The following is a 17,215-nucleotide window of genomic DNA, read 5'->3' as shown; positions in this document are numbered from 1 at the left end:
TGGTTGGGGGAGAGGGCTTTGCCTTTAGCTGGGAAGGCCTTTTGAGGCGGAGAGGACGTAGGGTGAGGCAGCACCTGGAGGAAGAGCAGCCCGTGGAAAGGCCCGAGGTAGGGAGGTGAGCAGCCACTGTGGCTGGAGGAGAGAGGGTGGGAGATGGGCCTGGAGAAGGGGCCCGGGTCAGCCCGGGTGGGGCCTGCTGGGACAGGATAGGAGGCATGGGTTTGCCCGGTAGCAGTGGGACGCATTAGAGAGTTGGATTGAGGAAGTGATTGCTCAGACGTGGGGTTCTAGGAGGATGTCTGTGACACTGTCCAAGGAACAGCCTGCAGGAGCAGGAATGTGAGGGAGGGGACATCCCCCCCAACAACATCCACAGACCAGGTGAGCGCAAGGGCAGAGAGCACGAAAGTGCTTGCTCCTGTCTTCCCCATCTGTCCAGACCCTTCCTGGTTCCATGACCTTACCTAGGCACAGGGAAGGGGATAAAGTCAGTTTCTCTGTTCAAGAAGAGCAAGGGGTAGGATTGCATGCCGATACTTGCCCCACAAAATGCATGGGATAAAGACCCTGGGGCACGAGCGCTCCAGGTCACCCTCTCTGTTTCTTGTGCTCCCCCGCCCCCACCTGGGAGGAGGCCCCGTGCTTGGCTTGGGCTCTGTGGGCTCTCTGGGACCCTGCTGTCAACTGGCGCTCTGAGACGACCCCTCAACTCACTTGGCAGGCTCCCAGCTTACTTTGGGTCTGCTCGGGTGGCTTGGATCCTGCCTCTCCTCCCAAGTCTTGGTTCCCATGGCAGGCTGGGTTTCAAGAGGGGACACTTGTGCTCTCTAGTCCATAGAAAGAAGAGTGGGGGGGTGGTCCTGCCCACTCCACACCCCCTCCCAAACCCTAATGCCGACAGTTGCATCATCTAGGATACCGTGAGATGGCAGCTGAGCTCCTGTGCTCTGGGCCACTCACGTGCTCCTTGAACTGTGAAGGGGTCTGCTCAGGTCGAGACACGTCTTCACGCACTCCAGGTAGGGCTAGGGAGGGACTCACGGTCATGGGGTGGGGGGGTCTCCACGCATGGACGTGCTCTGAAGTGGCATGGGGTGCGCAGAAGGCATGGCCTCGGCCCATCTGGGGTTGCCCGCACAGGGACTGTCTGCTGTAAGGGAGCACACGGTCCAGCTGGGGGAACGTGAGAAAGCACACGGCGTTCTGGAACAACACTCCAGCGGGGACCCCCGGCCGGGAGACCTGGTTGGCTTCGGGAACATATCGGTGGGAGAGGTCGCTGTTTGGGACCTGTGTGGGCCCGTGAAGGTGTTCTTGGAACAGGTTTTTGCAATGTAGCCACGGCCTCCGTTCCCTGACGGGAAGCAGAGTCCCTTTTCCTCATCGCAGGCTCATTGGTGGGGCCTCGAACTTCCAGGCCAATCCCTGGCCTTCTCTCCACCCCCATCAGGCTGTGACCAGCCACCTGGTTTGCAAGAATGCCATGCCCCATCCTTAGGGAACTTCCCCTTCCTAGAGGACCTGTTCAGCCTTCTGCTGCTTATTCTGCTCCCTATATCCCTTTCCTGTGCCTCTTTTCTGACCTCTGAACCTTGGCTCTTTAATTATTTTCTCTCCGTCCCTGTAGCGGGGTGGTTCGGGCCGGAGGGCTGCTAGGTGGTAGCTTAAGGCTCAAGGAGGAACATCGACATGAAATAGCCATTCTTCCCCCCCGTCTCCCTGTTCACCTCCGCCCAGGGGAAATCACTCATGTCTTTGCTTCTGCCCCTCCCCAGCTTATACCAACAACCAGGCAGACATCGCCACCCAGGGCTGGTTCATTGGGCTCATGTGTGCCATCGCCCTCCTGGTGCTGATCCTGCTCATCGTCTGTTTCATCAAGAGGAGTCGGGGTGGCAAGTACCCAGGTAGGATGTACGAGAGGGACGGGCTTGGGGATATGGGGCCAGCAAGCTTTCCCAGGAGCTCCCAGGTCCCTGGCCATATCCCGAGGGCTCAGGTTCTCCCAGCAAGCCTAACCCTTGCCAAGCTTGGACAGACAGTCCTCTTGCCTGATCTGTGCATCTTAGAGCTGCCAGAAAGCACTTGAGTTAATCAAGTTCGCCTGAGGTGGGTGGGTGGAACAGTCCAGGCAGCTCCAGAGAGGGGATGGAAGGAGCCGTGACTCCCATTAAGAATGACCTTCCCTCCCCTTGACTCACCAGCCGTCTGCTCAGTAAATTGGCTTTTTTCAGCCTGAATCTCATTAGGATCCGATGTCCCAAGGAAGGAAGAAGGAAGAAAGGCATTTTCTCTAACCATGAGAAGGAGAGAACAGAGAGGGGAGGGTCTGGATGGAAGCAGCACGCCTATGAGAGAGGCTCTCGGGGACAGGGCTGTAATGACAGACCCCCGGCAGAGGGTCGGGAGCTCCTGCTCGAAGAGCCCCCAGAGGCTCGGGGGTGGCCTGCATTGGTACAGACCCCATCAGTAAAGAGCTCTGGGCTTCCCTAGCATCCCAAAGAGCGATTGCTCTTCTGGGTGCCTCAAGATCCACCAACCCAGACAAACCAAGGTCAAGGACAAGGACCTCTGGCATTCCTGCTTCTGGAAATATTGTTTTTTCAAACAGGGGCAACAAAACCATCTGTCTGGGATGGGGTGGGTAGAATGACAGGAGACAAGATAATAGATGACCCAACGAGCAAAAATCCTACTGGGACTGCAGAATGAAATTGCTCCCTGCCCCCCCAAAGCCCTATTGCCAAGCATGGGCCATGCTCCCAATGCCTGCCTCTCCCTCCCTCTAAATGAGTCCTCCTCCAGGGTCCCCCTAAAACTCAACTCAGAAGATTCTCTTTTATTTCCTTCCCCTGTCCGCGTACCCTCAGGCCCTGGGATTCTAAAGGGTTCTGCCTGCACTTTAAGTGAGGCAGGTGTCTGTGAGGGAGGGCAGGAAATTATAATTCTTTTTTTTTTTTTTTTAAGATTTTATTTATTTATTTGACAGACACAGATCACAAGTAGGCAGAGAGGCAGGCAGAGAGAGAGAGGGAAGCAGGCTCCCTGCTGAGCAGAGAGCCCGATGTGGGACTCGATCCCAGGACCCCGAGATCATGACCTGAGCCGAAGGCAGCGGCTTAACCCACTGAGCCACCCAGGCGCCCCGGAAATTATAATTCTTTATTGGCAAATAATGTTTCCTTTCACTTTATTGTGCTGTGTTGAGATTGTTTTTCTCCTGAAAAAGGGAGAGCCAGAGTCAGGGAGAAGAGTAGCCTTACTGAGCTCACGCCCCAACTCATCAGATAAACTTGACTTTGCCCATTAGACAGTGTTGCTTTCCAGAAAGTTCTTCTCACAGCTTACCTCCTTCCCTCCAGTTGCAAGGTAAGGCCCTAGTCCACTAGAAAAATGAGCAAACCATGAGGCCCAGGCTCCAGCCTTCGTGCTAGACTTCATGGTAGACTCTGTGCTGGGTGCCAAGGACCCGGAAAAGAAAGGTGATCTCTCCCTCAAGACACAGCAGGGGCCCAGCAGGAAGATCACAGCCCAGCAAGACAGGGTGTGGGATGGGTGTGTGCAAACCACAGAGGAAGCGTGGGAGAAGAGGGTCCCACACATTAGTGAAGTCACAGCCAGGAGAGCATTTTCCATCCCGAAGTGCCTACGGAATGTCCCCTTGGCCCAGGGCCCCCTGTTGGGGGCTTTTCCGAACTGAGCACAAATACTGATCCTACAGAACAGAGTAAGAGAGGGGCCAAAGAAAAGATCACATCCATTCGGTGCTTGGGGGCAACCCCGTGGAGAGGTGGAGTGGGAGGGGGGGCAGGCTGGAGGAGGTTTCAGTTGTCAACCGAGAAACCCTAGGGATGAGGAGGAGGCGGGGCGCCAACCTGACAGCTGGTTAAGTGCAGGAAGCCAGAACAGGGGCGGCACTGACGGTGCCTTGTTGAAAGAGAGAGTGTCGCCGACTCTGCAGTTGGGGTCCCGGGGAGCAGGGGCATAATCACCGTGTCTGTGCCTTTGCTTCTCTTATCGGCCAAGTGCGCGAAAAGAAGGATGTTCCCCTGGGCCCCGAAGACCCCAAGGAAGAGGACGGCTCCTTTGACTACAGGTGAGTGACCTGTTTGGCTCCTGGTCTCCAACCGCCACCCATCCGCTGTCACCTCTGCCTCACTGACAGCCCCTGCTTGTAATGAGGGGCTGGACGAGGCTGCCTCCCCGCAGGGGGGACACTGCCTGGCACAGGCTCATGGATGTGAGGGACACTACAAGCTGTTGAGCTCCTCCGACGGGTGCTTCCACGTCTTTCCTCTGAAAGCAGACGCGGGGAAGGCCGTGGCCATGAAATGAGCTGTCGGTTTCCTCTCTGCCCACCGCTCCCTCCCTCCCACCGCCCTGAAGACGGGGACCCAGGGAAGCTGTATTGTCTTGAAACCTCAACTCAGTGAGGAATTGGGGAAGCGGTTCTAGACCTTTTCCTCATGAACTTGAATGATATCTTCGGGCCCTAGCCAAGAACAGCCCTTGGAGAGGCATCTGGCCGTGGCCTGTCCCAAATCAGAGGACTGAGGCCCAGACAGGGAAGTGACCTGCTGAGGAATCCCGCCCACGCTTGACGCCCAGTGAGCTGATGGCGGAGCTGGAGAAGCGGGGGCCTGACTTCCGGCGGGGCGATGTCACGATCCGTCCCTCTCAGATCTGGATGGGCCTTTGTGGCTGGCGTGATGACATTGTAATGTCCCATTTTGACGGCAAATGTATCCTGGGTTAAGGAATGATGCAGGGCGGGTCATGGAGGCCTCATTCCCAGACCACGGCGGGTGGGAGGAAATGCTCTGATCAGAGCCCTTCTTCCCCACCACCCCCCGTTACTGTCTGGGGCAAGATCACCCCATCTTCCCTGACCTCTCCGTTTCCGGCCCTTGGCCTCCACCACTCTGCTCACCAGCAGCCCAGCAGGTGAACACTGCTCAGAGCCACTGCCTGGCCAGGAGCCCAGCGGAAGTGTATGTACCAAATCTGCCCCAGCCCCCACGTCTCCAAAGGCCTCCTAAAAGTGTGAGCAGCAGAGGCCCCGCCCCTGACTGTCCTCAGCACCCCTGGCAGGGCCCATCTTCCCCAGGGGCTGAGCCCTATTTCTTGGCCACCAGTTTCCAAAGGACACAGGGCTTTCGCTCCCCCAAGCCCTCAGTGCAACCCCAGAGAGGGGTGAGGACCTCCTGGGCTCCAAGAAGCCGCTTCCTCAGGCACCTCTCCTCCCTCATACACCAAAGGTGTTGGGCAAAAATATCTGCCTTGTCCCCACCCACTCTCCTGTCCCACCCACAGCGAGGCTGGGTAGACACACACAGGAGCCTGCACAGGCCCACGCCCACACACGCACACACACACACACACACACACACACACACACACACACCTGCCTTGTTTGGCTTGGCAGAGAAACACCTCTCTGGTGGGTCTCCCTGCTTCTCTCTCCCTCATCTGTCCCCCTGTTTCAGGGTCTCTCGGAAGATGGGCTGACAGGTGACTAGACCAGAGACCCCCTGGTCCTTCTGGTTCCTTTCAAGCTTCCCTTAGAAGAAATCTGTTCTTTCTAGATCTAGATCCTCTTTCTCTGTGAGAACCTGACACACTGAAGACGCTCCCTCCAAGCTGGGCTGTTCCTGTCCAGTGGCTGCATTTGGCTTAGGTGCCCGGAGTCCCCCCTAGAATCACACAGACACAATCCTCCTGCTCCTGGGAGGGAGCGTGTGTAAAAAAGACCCAGGAGTAGGACCAGGACCAGCAAGAAGCTGCTGGTTTTCAAAACGTGAGCCCCACTCTCCACACAGACTCAGTGCAGCCCTATAGACCGGCTGCCTCCCCATAGCCCTGCCATCAGAGAACACAGGCCCAGGGAACAGGGCGCAAGAGGGAGGGGCTGATAGTGTTCCAAGTACCGATGCCGGGCTCAGGTTCGGGCCCCAGGTCCTCCCCTGCCGGCTGTCTCTGCCCAGCACTGCAGAGAGAAGCTATCACGCACTGCCCACTCTAAAGGCAACTCAACTGGTTGTTCCCCTTGCACCCAGACACCCAGGAAGGACTGCGTGTGGCCCGGGGGCCAGGGAGGGGCATTATGTGTTTGCCCACGCTGCCTGGCACCGCTGGGGGCCATCTACCCCTGAGATGCGGCCATCAGCACCCGGCTCCCCTCGGAGCCTAAAGGGCAGAGCTTTCGGCAGGCTGGGGAAGGGAGGTGGTGCCTGAGCAGAGCCCAGTCATGGGAGGCAGCGGTGGGGGGGGGTCTCACTTCCCTGGGGTCACTGCAGACATCCCAGCAGGTAGACCACACTCTGCCCCACAGCCTGCCAGCTTTCCTTGCGGGGGGCTGGGGGGTGTCTGAAGGGCAGGACCTGGGGGCCTCGGAGGAACCCAGGCAGGATCGTCAGAGCCTTTCAGGGCTTTGTCTCCAGTTACTGGCCTCACACGCTCCTGTGTGTGCCCCTCCACTCCTCCCACCCTCTTTCAGCCGAGGCCCCAAGCAACAGCGTCTGCCGCTCGGTAGACCAGAGAGCGGACGGAAAGCACAGCACCCGGGGGGAGGCTTCTCTCTCCATGGCCCAGACCCGTTGCTTTTTGCCAAGGGCAGAGCCTTTCCAGACAGGGGCCACCCAGATCACAGAGAGTCAAAGGGAGTCCAACCCCAGCCCAGCACCACCTTGCCACCTCACCTGGGAGAAGACGCCAGGGAGAAACCTGGTCCTCTCCAGGCCTGGGGTTCTCACCATAATCCAGCCAGACAGGGGAGGGCTCGGGGGTGGGAGAGGCTGAGGTCCTCCCCTGTCGGAGCTGCGTAGCCCATGCGCTCGGCGAGAGGCCAGCGGCCCGGTGCTACCCCACCTTGGTTTAAGCGACATTGGAACAGGCCAGGCTCTGATTCTCTGTCTCTCTCTGGCCAGTGACGAGGACAACAAGCCCCTGCAGGGCAGCCAGACGTCCCTGGATGGCACCATCAAGCAGCAGGAGAGTGACGACAGCCTGGTGGACTATGGCGAGGGTGGCGAGGGGCAGTTCAACGAGGACGGGTCCTTCATCGGCCAGTACACGGTCAAAAAGGACAAGGAGGAGACAGAGGGCAATGAAAGCTCAGAGGCCACGTCGCCTGTCAACGCCATCTATTCTCTGGCCTAACGGAGCCCCCTCGCCCAGGACACAGCCACTGCTTTGCAAGTGGGAGGAGGGGAGAGGGGGAGAGGAAGCCACCGCAGACCTACCACACAGCTGCCACCTCCTTCAGGGACAAGGGTACAACAAGGGGGTCTGCCAAGCTGTGAGGACCAGTGACCGCCCAGCCAACCCCAAGCCCCCTCCCGATGACCGCCCCTGCACCCCTGGGGTGCCACCGTGTGGAGGAGTCCTGCCTACGCTCAGCTGGAGGGAGCCCAGCCCTTCGCTCAGCCTCTCGGCCGCCTGGGGCCTCCCCCACCCCGGCCCGCCCTTGCCCTCCGCTCACGCACTCACCGGTTTCTGTTGGTCACGGCCCTTCGCGTTGTCTTTACTTTTCTTTTGTGCATCTTCCGCGTCCAGACACAGCGTCTCCATTTTCTTTTCCTTTCGAAGAAATGTCCCTGGACAAAGAAAGAATGGGTGGATTCTCCCCCAGATGGGCAAAAGGATTGACCTGTAAAAGATGTTGTAGAAAAGCTGTCGTATTCACACCGCCGCCAGGCCAACGTATTTCCGAAGGATGCCTTTCTCGCCAGGTGCCTCCCCGGGCCCCCAACCCATGCGCCTTGGCCTTGTCAGTTGCTGAGCTGGGCTTGGCTGCTTTCTGGAAAATGACAGTATTTTTGGCAGGGAGAGAGTGAGCAGGCCTCCTTGCCCTGCTCTGGTTCAGTCGGGAGGTGGGCTTACCTCTTGCTCCTGGCTCTCACCCTGCCCCTTTCCCCAGCGTGTCCCAGATAAGAGCTGCGCCAGCTCTGAAGGAGTCTGAGGAACGGGAGCGGCCACGGATGGGAAGAGCTTTGAAGCCAGTGGCCGAGTACCTCAAGCAGAAGGAAACCGGGCATCTGGTCCCCGGGGAGCTGTGCTCACCTCAGGAGAGAAGGAAAGGGCTGGGTTTGGACTTCCTTCCTCCCCATCGGTGAAACCCAGGACGTGGGAGAGAGGACCGTGCCCCCTGCCTCGAGGGATGAGGGCATGCCTCCCCACCTGGTCAGGGATCGCCGCTGCTACCCTCCCGGGGATGGAACCAGGAGATGCAGAAGCTTTGCTGATGTGTTTGGGGGTACAAGGTGCTGCTCCCCCTCTCGCCTCTAGCAGGTAGAATCTCCGTCAATTCTGTAAGACGTCGAAAGTGGTGTTTCACACCGTGCCGCCCCCCCCAAGACCGAACCAGTGTGTCCTGTCCTCGGGGTATTTACATATCAGGAGAGTGCGCGGGAACACCTCGCGCTGGAGAGCCTGGCCTGGGGACCCCGCGCCCTCCGGATGCCTTACGCAGCTCTGATGTGGCCCTGCAGCTCCCAGGTCCCCAGCCCTTGCCCGTAAGCCTCGAAGCCTCCAGCGATGTCTCTCAAGAACGGGGCGGCCCCTGCAAATGTCACCACAGACCCAGAGCAGCCGCTCACTGCGTGCCCTGCACCCCGTTGCCCAGCCCGAGACCCAAGCAGCCTGCAGTGCTCAGAGACCCAAGGCACGGCCTTCAGCCTCCCCACCTAAACCATTTCTGAAACCAAAGGTACCTAGCCTCAGAGAGAGATCTTGAGCCTGAGAGCAACCTGGTAGGGGCCGCTGCAGCTAGAGCCGGTTTCGGGAGGGGGAAGCTGACCCCCCATCTGGACTGCCTGGCACAGGCACAGCCTCTGGTCCGAGCCGCCAGCTGCTCGCCCGGCAGCCTGGGCAGCAACGGAGCTGCGTTCTACAGAGGCTGGATCAAAGCATCGTTTGCCACACATTTATGCCACAAAGGTATTAGCAATGCTTGCATCCCTTCCTAATCAGTCAGCTGAAGGTCAGGCGCACAGACACACGTACTCTGTCTGCAGGTAAGAAACACAGCCCAGAGCTGAGCCAGGTGCGCTGTTTGAACCTGAGAGCAGGCACCTGGCCTTTGGCTCCAGCTGTGGCCAGCCTTTGCAGCCCAGAAGCCCCAGGGGCAGCTCCCTCATGCTGAAAGGGGACAGGGTGAATCACAGGGGGCTAGGAGTGAGCTTAGGGGCCCCTTCCTCTGGCTTTCCTCTACAGCTGGGCAGTCCTGCACCCAAGCCCAGCCTCCCTCTAGGGAACGTCAGGGAAGTGTGCCTATAAACTGAATTAAAGGACCAGCCTTTCCAGAATATGCTCTGGATCTGAGCAGAGTAGACAGTGTCTTGGGCCCCTCCCTCCATGTGACACCCTCACTCCAGTGAGCTCAGTGCACCGCAGGCCGGCTCGTTGGGTAAGGGGACCGTGCACTGTCAGGGTGCCCCCCGCCCCGGCCGTGCAGCTGAGGACCGCAGAAGGCCTCCTGCCACCCAGGGGTCTGGGGGAGAGATGAGTGCTCAGCCTGTCTGCTCTTCGTGTGTGTCATGCCCGCTCTGCACCAGCTCCCTCCATGTTAGAAGGCTGTGCGGGCAGCCATATGGAGAGGCGCCGCCCGCACCGCCACACCGCCCCAGCCCTCCTGGCAGGCAGGAGCCAACCTGAGCCTGGAGAAGCCATCTCCCCTGAGCAGAGATGCTTAGAGAGGTGTGTGGAGGGCAGGGTTAGGGAGCAGCCCTTCCAGGAAGAGATTGTCCATTTCCCGTGAGCCCGTGCCAGAGCCCAGCCTGCTCAGCCGGAAAGCAGTATTGTCCCGCACGCCCTGCCCACTGGGGCTCTCAAGCGACCGCCCAAAATCATCCCAACCATGGGGCCAGGAGACAGTAACACCATGGGTGCTTCTGCCTGCCTGGCTGTGGGGGTGGGGGGGTCTCTCAGTGATCCCAGAAGCCCTGTTGCCTGTGCTGCGGTCCCACTGCCTGTGCCGAGCCACCAGAGCTGTGGGCTCAGGAAACACCCTTGAACTTCTAGTGTGAGACATAGTCACATGTGAGCCCTGCCCTCCCAGGGCTCCCAGGCCTGGAGCTGAGACGCAGGACACAGTGGGCATTGGTTGGGGGCACCTTGAGTTCTCAAGCCTCTGATGGCTCCAGGCTCCAAGGGAGAAGCTCCGGCAAGAGCACGTAGTCCACGAGGCTGAGGAACGTGGGGTGGGGGGGAGGGGTCAGAGCCTGTGGGGTGGGGTCGAGGACCAGTCCTGCTTCCTGAGTCTCTTTGCTCTGCCCCTTGGGGCGAGTTGCTTGACTTGTTTGTATGTTGGTGCCTCCGGTTCCCCTGTGTCATCCCTCCTTTGAATACCCACGGAGTATTCAAAGATGAGGGAGAGGAACCCAGCTGAAGGAGCAGGAAGGCCAGCCACTAAGGGGTACAGCGCTGCAGGGCCAGGGACAGCTGCCTCCCACCCTTCCTGGCTTTTGTGAAGGGGACCCATCTTTCCTTATCTTAGTTTTGAGGAGATAGTTGAGGCTCAGCTAAAGGGAAAACCAGACCAGCTCTTTCCCTTGTCCATTGTCTTTGCCCTGGGGTGGGGGCATCTGGTCTACCCCTTCCTGGCAAGTCCCAAGGTCTGAAGGAGGGTCCACCTGTCCCAGAAGCAGCCGGTGCCAACACCGCACACCCCGGCTGGGGGTCTCTGCCACATGGGCCAGATACGGCTTTCATGGCTTCCCCGGACACAGCCTGAGGAAAGGGCTGCGGATACGTGTGGGTTTCCCCCCGCCCACACCCAGCACCCGTGCCTGGGCACACCCACACAGTAGAGCAGCGCTTGCAGGGGGAACAGTACAGATTATGACATTGTCTTAGGGTGGGTTCACACCCTGGCCCCCTTGAGAGGTTGGGCCCCTCTTGAAGGATTCCTGCAGACAGAACCGAGAGAGTCTGATCCAAAGGAGAGGGAAGCTTCCCTGGGAGGAGCCGGGGCCGAGGATCTTTGAGGGTCCTGGGGCCCTTTGCAGGATCCGAGCCAAGCCACAGAGAGTCCCAAACAGCCCGTGGGACAGAAGCAGGGGGGATTGAACACACTTTGCCTCAGTCTTAGCAAGGCCGCTTCACCCACACTAAGGAGGGGAGGCTTCCCTGGCTCTCAGGGGGAGGGCAGCCGGTTCCTTGGGTGCGGGCACAGGCGTGCTCCCCATTTGTGACACCTTGGTCAGCACTCCTGCAGCCCCTGCCAAACACACACACGTCTGCTAGGAAGAAATCACCCAGTGGATCTTGGCTGAGCTTCACGTGGTGGCTTAGAAGTAGCATGTAGGAGTTCCCTGATTGAAAAAAAAAAATTGGAGGAGACACATGAATGAAACCGAAAGCTTGAAATGCCAGGAGGAGACCGGGCTCTAGACAGAACCCAGCTCCTGGCAGCCCATCCCCTAAACCAGGCAGGGGGGCCAGCCCATGGGAGGTCAAACCAACCTTGCTGCTCTCACCAGCCCGCCCTGCCCAAGCCCGGGCAGTGCTCTTCCTTCCCTCCCCTGTTGAGAACGGCCTTCCCAAGATAGGTTCAGAGAAGGATCAGAGGGACAGGACCACCACCCAGGGAAGCCACGAGTCTCCACCGAGCAGTGTCCGGCGCCACACCCCCAACCAGTGCACCTCCATCGACACAGTAGTATTAAACAGAAGTTCTCTGACGCTATGGGTAGAAATGAGCTCAGTCCCAGAGCGCGTCGCTTTGGAGAGCTTCAAACCGCAGCACGCGGGGGAATCACAGAGCTGATCTCATGGACAGGACTCTTCGGACAGACGGGGACACTAAAATCCACGGAGGGGAAGGGACTGGCCCGAGGTCACTCGTCTGGCAAATCAGGGTGAGGGAGAGCCTGAACCTGGGCCTTCAGAGTCCTTGGCTAGGGTTCTCCACCTGCCTGCAGGTGCCTCCTTGGAAATAGAGCTGTAACTTCACATCTGTCTGTACCTCATATCACTTCTCCCCATCCCCCGTACGCCTCCCCAAATGAAAGACACAAAGGATTTTTCTGAGACCGAGACCAGTCTGTCTGCAGCAGCCCGTGGGGAAGCCAGCCACACGCAGGGCAGATCCCGACCAGGAGAGTGACGAGCCAACTGGTGTCTGTCACTGTGAAGTCTGGACTGTACTCTGGAGTGGCGTCTCTTGTTCCGTGACACTTGGGGCCCCAGCAGGCTGCGTCCCTCGGGCCCTCGACCGTGAGGTGCTGAGGGGCGGCCAGGCCACAGAGTCTCTGCCACGCTGGGGTTCACTGGGCTGGAGTTCAGCACACAGAAAGAGTTCAGTGAAGCAATAAACACAAAAATCTGGGAGAAGAAATCCAGAATTTTGTGCCCTACTCTGTTTCTTTTTCAAAAACGATGCCGATCAGTTGACCCTGCCCCTGTTGTTGTTGGTTTTTTGGTTTTTTTTTTCTGATCCCCCCAATTGGACACCCTCAGTCAGTGTTGTCCCTCTGCCCGGCTCCCAGCTCTTTGCCAACTTCACACTCCTCCTGGGCTGAGCATCGGTCGCCTGTGACGTGGTCGCCTTCTGTCCTGGTCCCACCCCAGCCCACGCTGGCCCCAGAGGACCTCTCACCCTGCCTCCCCCCCTCCCCTGGCACCCGCTTCCCCCCAACACCGTGCCCGTTGTTCCCTCCGGGGGGAGATTTTTTTCCCTGCCATCTTCATGCCCTCCCACACACCCGCACACCTGCAGAGTGGTCTGATCTTTTTTCCATTGGTTAAAAATTTAACTCTCCATGGAAGACCTTGTTTTAACCCCTCTCACATCACGTTCTTTCCTCTTCGAGAGTTCTTTTGCATTAACCAACGTTGTCAGCGACAGATGCGGATCTGAGGGTGTCACGTGCCACCTTCAGCAGGGAAGACTTCCGGGCCGCAGAGGACCATCTAATATGTGGACTTATAAACTGACTGCATGAGCAATGAAAAGGCCAAATTATTCAGAATTCTTTTTTTTTTTTGGAATCACTGTAAAAAAAAAAAAAAAACCAACTGATTTCTTTTGTATAGAGAACACTAAACGTATAATAAAAGTTGTTCAAAATGGACTCTGGCTGGGTGATTTTTTCATTTTCTTTAGTTTATGGAAAGGGGTGCAGGGTTGTTGGGATCCACAACGGAGAGAATCAAAAAGGATTTCTCGGGGGCTCCAGACAGCCCGCACTTCAAGGATTCTGCAAGACCAGCCCCCTTCTTTTTTTTAAAGATTTTATTTATTTATTTGAGAGAGAATGAGTGAGAGAGAGCATGAGAGAGGAGAAGGTCAGAGGGAGAAGCAGACTCCCCAAGGAGCTGGGAGCCCAAATCGGGACTCGATCCTGGAAGTCCGGGATCATGACCTGAGCAGGAGGCAGTCGCTCAACCGAGTCACCCAGGTGCCCAAGACCAGACCCCTTCTTGAAGCTGGTCTTATCCTGGGAGCCTCGTGGACACAATCTATGTTTTGACCGGACAGCGACAGACACGTGTGCAGCCACGGAGAGAGCCCGATTCAGCTGACCTGTGCGCGTGCCTGTGCGCCCTTGAGGAAGTGCCGTGATGGGGATGCTGGGAGAAGGGGAGACGTGTGCGATGAAGCTCTGTGTCCTGCCCTCTCCCCTTCGGCACCCCTGCCCAGAAGTGGGAGAATGCCAGCACAGTTAATATTATTGAAGGAATGAATAATACGGCTTACAACAAACCCAGAACCTGTCTCAGTAGACCCAAAGGAATCTTCAACCAACAAGCAAATAGGGGAGGGAAATAGGGAAATAGGGAAAAGGAATAGGGAATATAGGGAAAGAGGCAGAGAAGGCTGTGTCGGTGGAGGGGGACTGAACACAGTTACGCCTCCTTTCTTGATTCTCCAGCCTGGAGTTGGGCTAATTCCCATGGAGGAGCGCTCCTTTGGCGGTCATCCCAGGCAGAATGAATGGCGAGGGACCACCAGACGTTGTAACCCCCCGCCCTGTCCTTGGGCCGGTGTCGGGGCTAGACAGTGGGCAGGGCTGGGAGGCGGTTCCACTCAGGAGAAACTGAGCTGCTTTAGTTCAGTTAGGCAGGAATGGGAAATAAGGGCAAAGGGTTCCCCTGAAAATGCAGGCCCTGCTCTCCTGGATAAGGGACTACCAGGTAACAACCCAACCCGCCTGTGTTTCCTCTCCCTACAAAAGTCCTCAGAAAGGAGCACCTGAGTATCTCAGTGGGTTAAAGCCTCTGCCTTCGGCTCAGATCATGATCCCAGGGTCCTGGGATCGAGTCCCACATCTGGGCTCTCTGCTCAGCAGGGAGCCTCCTTGCCCTCTCTCTGCCTACTTGTGATCTCTCTCTCTCTGTGTCAAATAAATAAATAAAATCTTAAAAAAAAAAGTCCTCAGAAAATAGCGGGACCTGAGACCTTATTTCTGGGCGTGGCTTCTCCTGAATTTGGGGGCATCTCCTAGTCTCTGCCACGTCTGAACCTCCCTGTGCACTCCTTGGGATACATAAAAGATCTTTTTCTCATCACTCTCAAGTTCACAAGCTGTCTGTGAAGTCTGCCCTTTGTGTCCATGGGCACCACCCCACCAGCAGCCCAAGCCCTCATTCTGAATGGACACTGTCCTTGCCTCTCCTGCCACTTACTCCCTCCTCGAAACTGCAGCTGGAAGGATGTGATCCTGTCCCTTCTCAAGACCTTCAAGTTCACTACAGTACCTTCAGTCGGCTACAGTAGGATAAAATCTTAACCCCTTGGCTTGGCATGTTAGACCTTTTGTGATTCGACCCCCTCCTTCAGCAACCTTGTTTTTCACCTCACGTACACCCTAAATTCTAGCCATTCCAATCTCTGTCCTGTGCCCCCTGACATGCCATGATTTCTCATACTTCTTATCTTTGGCGATTCAGTTCTATTCAAAGTACCTATTAATAACTACTCTGTGCTAATCAATGCTGTAAGGTAGATAGCATAGAGTTCCAGTCCTCAGGAAGCTCAGAATGTCATGAGAAACCGTCAGGTAAGCAAAAGCAATGCTGGAGGGAAACCTGCCTGGCTCAGTCTGCAGAGCCTATGAGTCTTTTTTTTTTTAAGATTTTATTTATTTATTTATTTGACAGAGAGAGAGGTCACAAGTAGGCAGAGAGGCAGGCAGAGAGAGAGGGAGAAACAGGCTCCTCACTGAGCAGAGAGCCTGATGCGGGGCTCGATCCCAGGACCCTGAGACCATGACCTGAGCTGAAGGCAGAGGCTTAACCCACTGAGCCACCCAGGCGCCCCAAGCCTATGAGTCTTAATCTCAGGGTCATGAGTTCGAGCCCCATGTTGGGACTAGTTTACTTTTAAAAAAGAATCAGTGTTACAGTATCCAGGACAAAGGGCTCAATAAATGTGGTTCAGCAAATGAATGAAGGCCCAAAGGTGGCACACCCTCCTCCCGCCCTTCCATACACCCCTTCTAGATAATTCGTAATCACTGGAGTTGATGTCCACAACCAGCCCCTGCAACACCTGATTCCAGGCTCTTTCCTCTCTCCCATTCCAAACCCCTCCAATCTCCTTTCTCCTTACAGATCATCTCTCCTGGACTCCTTGGCAGCAAGCAGTGGCCTGGTGCTGGGTCACAGAGGGCTGATCTTTAACAATCAGCTCAGGTGAAGTCTTCCCCACTACCTGACGTAGCCTGTCTAAGTACGTGTGTGTTCTGCACACACACGCACACGGCTGCACGGTCTGATTCGGATGCCCTCGCTCTGCCCCCAGAACAGCTATGGTTTTTTGTCTTTCCCAGAGAGTCCCCATCATGTATTGCCTATTTCTTTCACAAAATTGTGAACATCTTGAGTATGAGAAATTTTTGTCCCCTGTGGGTCCACAGCCCAGTGGCCCGCACACAGCACCCACAAAATGAATGAAAACGAATGAATGGGTGAACAGGCATTCCTTTGATGTGGTGGCTGGGTGAATTCAAGACTTCTGTGTCATCCTCTTTGGATACTGACTATTTGGATATTGGACTTGGGTATGACTTTCGGGGGGCCGTGGGCAGTCCACTGGCCCACTTTTGGAGCAGGAACCCTCCCCCCCCACACACACACACAAAGGGACAGAAATGGAAGGATGAAGAAAGCATCTTATTTGAAGAAAGCCAACCTCCATTCGGCTGAGGCCAAACAAAGCGGCTGCCTCCCTTCGGGGCCCAAGGGATTCCCAGAATATGTGTCATCCCTCATCCCTGTCTCCCCGAAGGCTGCGCCTCCCAGCCCATTAGAAATGCTAATCTCCAGCATGGGTTGGATTAACTGACCCAGTGGGAGGCGACGAGTCATCTTCCAATCTTCATTAAGAGTAAAGGCTCTACCCCATCTTGCCCAGCTGCCCCCAAAGGGATGGGATCTGGGAATTCATTATAGCCCCTTTCATCAAGGCAGCCACTACTGCTCAAAACCATATTAGGTGGCGGAAGGTAGGGGAGGGCCCCTTTAGCCTCCCCTCCCCACTTAATGCATCAGAGCCCATTTGTTTGATGTCCGTTCCTGCTGGAGCGAGGACCAGGCAGTGGGCCTCAGAGCAATTTGGAGCCACAGCTGCGGCCCAACAGCCCGCTCCCAAGCTCCACTCCCACTCCCACCCCGTCCCCGCCCCTGAACTTGCTGCTGATTAGCCCCAGACCCCACTGCGGCGAAGCAGGGCTTTGTGTAGACAGGGGAAACAGCCACTCCGAAGCAAACAAATGAAATTACTTAGTGAATATTTAACATCACAATTGCCCTCTAACAAGGCTGAATCCTATTCTGGGAAGGGTCTGGGACTGATGGGGAAGGGAGTTTGCAGATAGGCCAAGGGACAGTCCTGCATTGTTAGTGGGGGAGCTTTTGGAACCCCAGGGCAAGAGTGGGGGGCAGATGAGGAGCAGAGACAGGCAGCAGGAAGATTCTTACTTCTGTTAGGACGGTCCCAGACCAGCAGCATCCCGATGGACCGGGAACTTAGATGGACATTCCCGGTGATTCCGATGCGGGCTAATGTGTGAGGAGCGCTTGATGACAGGGACAGTGACAAGACCGGGTACTCTAGGATGCGTCCCCTCCCAGTGCCCCCACCCCGAAGTGTCACTCGCATCTACCCAATGGATGAATTTGCTTCACAAGAGCGGCTCTTTTAGAAAAACTAGCAAAGTTTTTGAATTCTACATCCAAAGTAATGCAGGGCGAAGCAGAGACGGCAGGAGAA

General features: G+C 56.7%; 1 protein-coding gene across 19 annotated transcripts in view; it reads left to right on the top strand.

Annotated features, from left to right (window-relative positions):
• Positions 1 to 13,073, top strand: part of NFASC (neurofascin) — a 179,002-nt gene extending 165,929 nt beyond the window's left edge. For all 19 annotated transcript variants that reach the window (XM_045982432.1, XM_045982434.1, XM_045982436.1 and 16 more), the window contains 3 exons: positions 1,776 to 1,907; positions 4,027 to 4,096; positions 6,927 to 13,073. In XM_045982432.1, coding sequence (XP_045838388.1) covers positions 1,776 to 1,907; positions 4,027 to 4,096; positions 6,927 to 7,158 — 434 coding nt within the window. In that variant the 3' untranslated portion in view covers positions 7,159 to 13,073. The remainder of the gene's footprint in view (positions 1 to 1,775; positions 1,908 to 4,026; positions 4,097 to 6,926) is intronic.
• Positions 13,074 to 17,215: the final 4,142 nt, after the last annotated feature.

This window comes from Meles meles, chromosome 17 (genome assembly GCF_922984935.1).
Source record: "Meles meles chromosome 17, mMelMel3.1 paternal haplotype, whole genome shotgun sequence".
NCBI classification, from domain to species: domain Eukaryota; kingdom Metazoa; phylum Chordata; class Mammalia; order Carnivora; family Mustelidae; genus Meles; species Meles meles.
The sequence above is the reverse complement of the archived record's forward strand: the minus strand, read 5'-3'. Positions and strand labels throughout refer to the sequence as shown.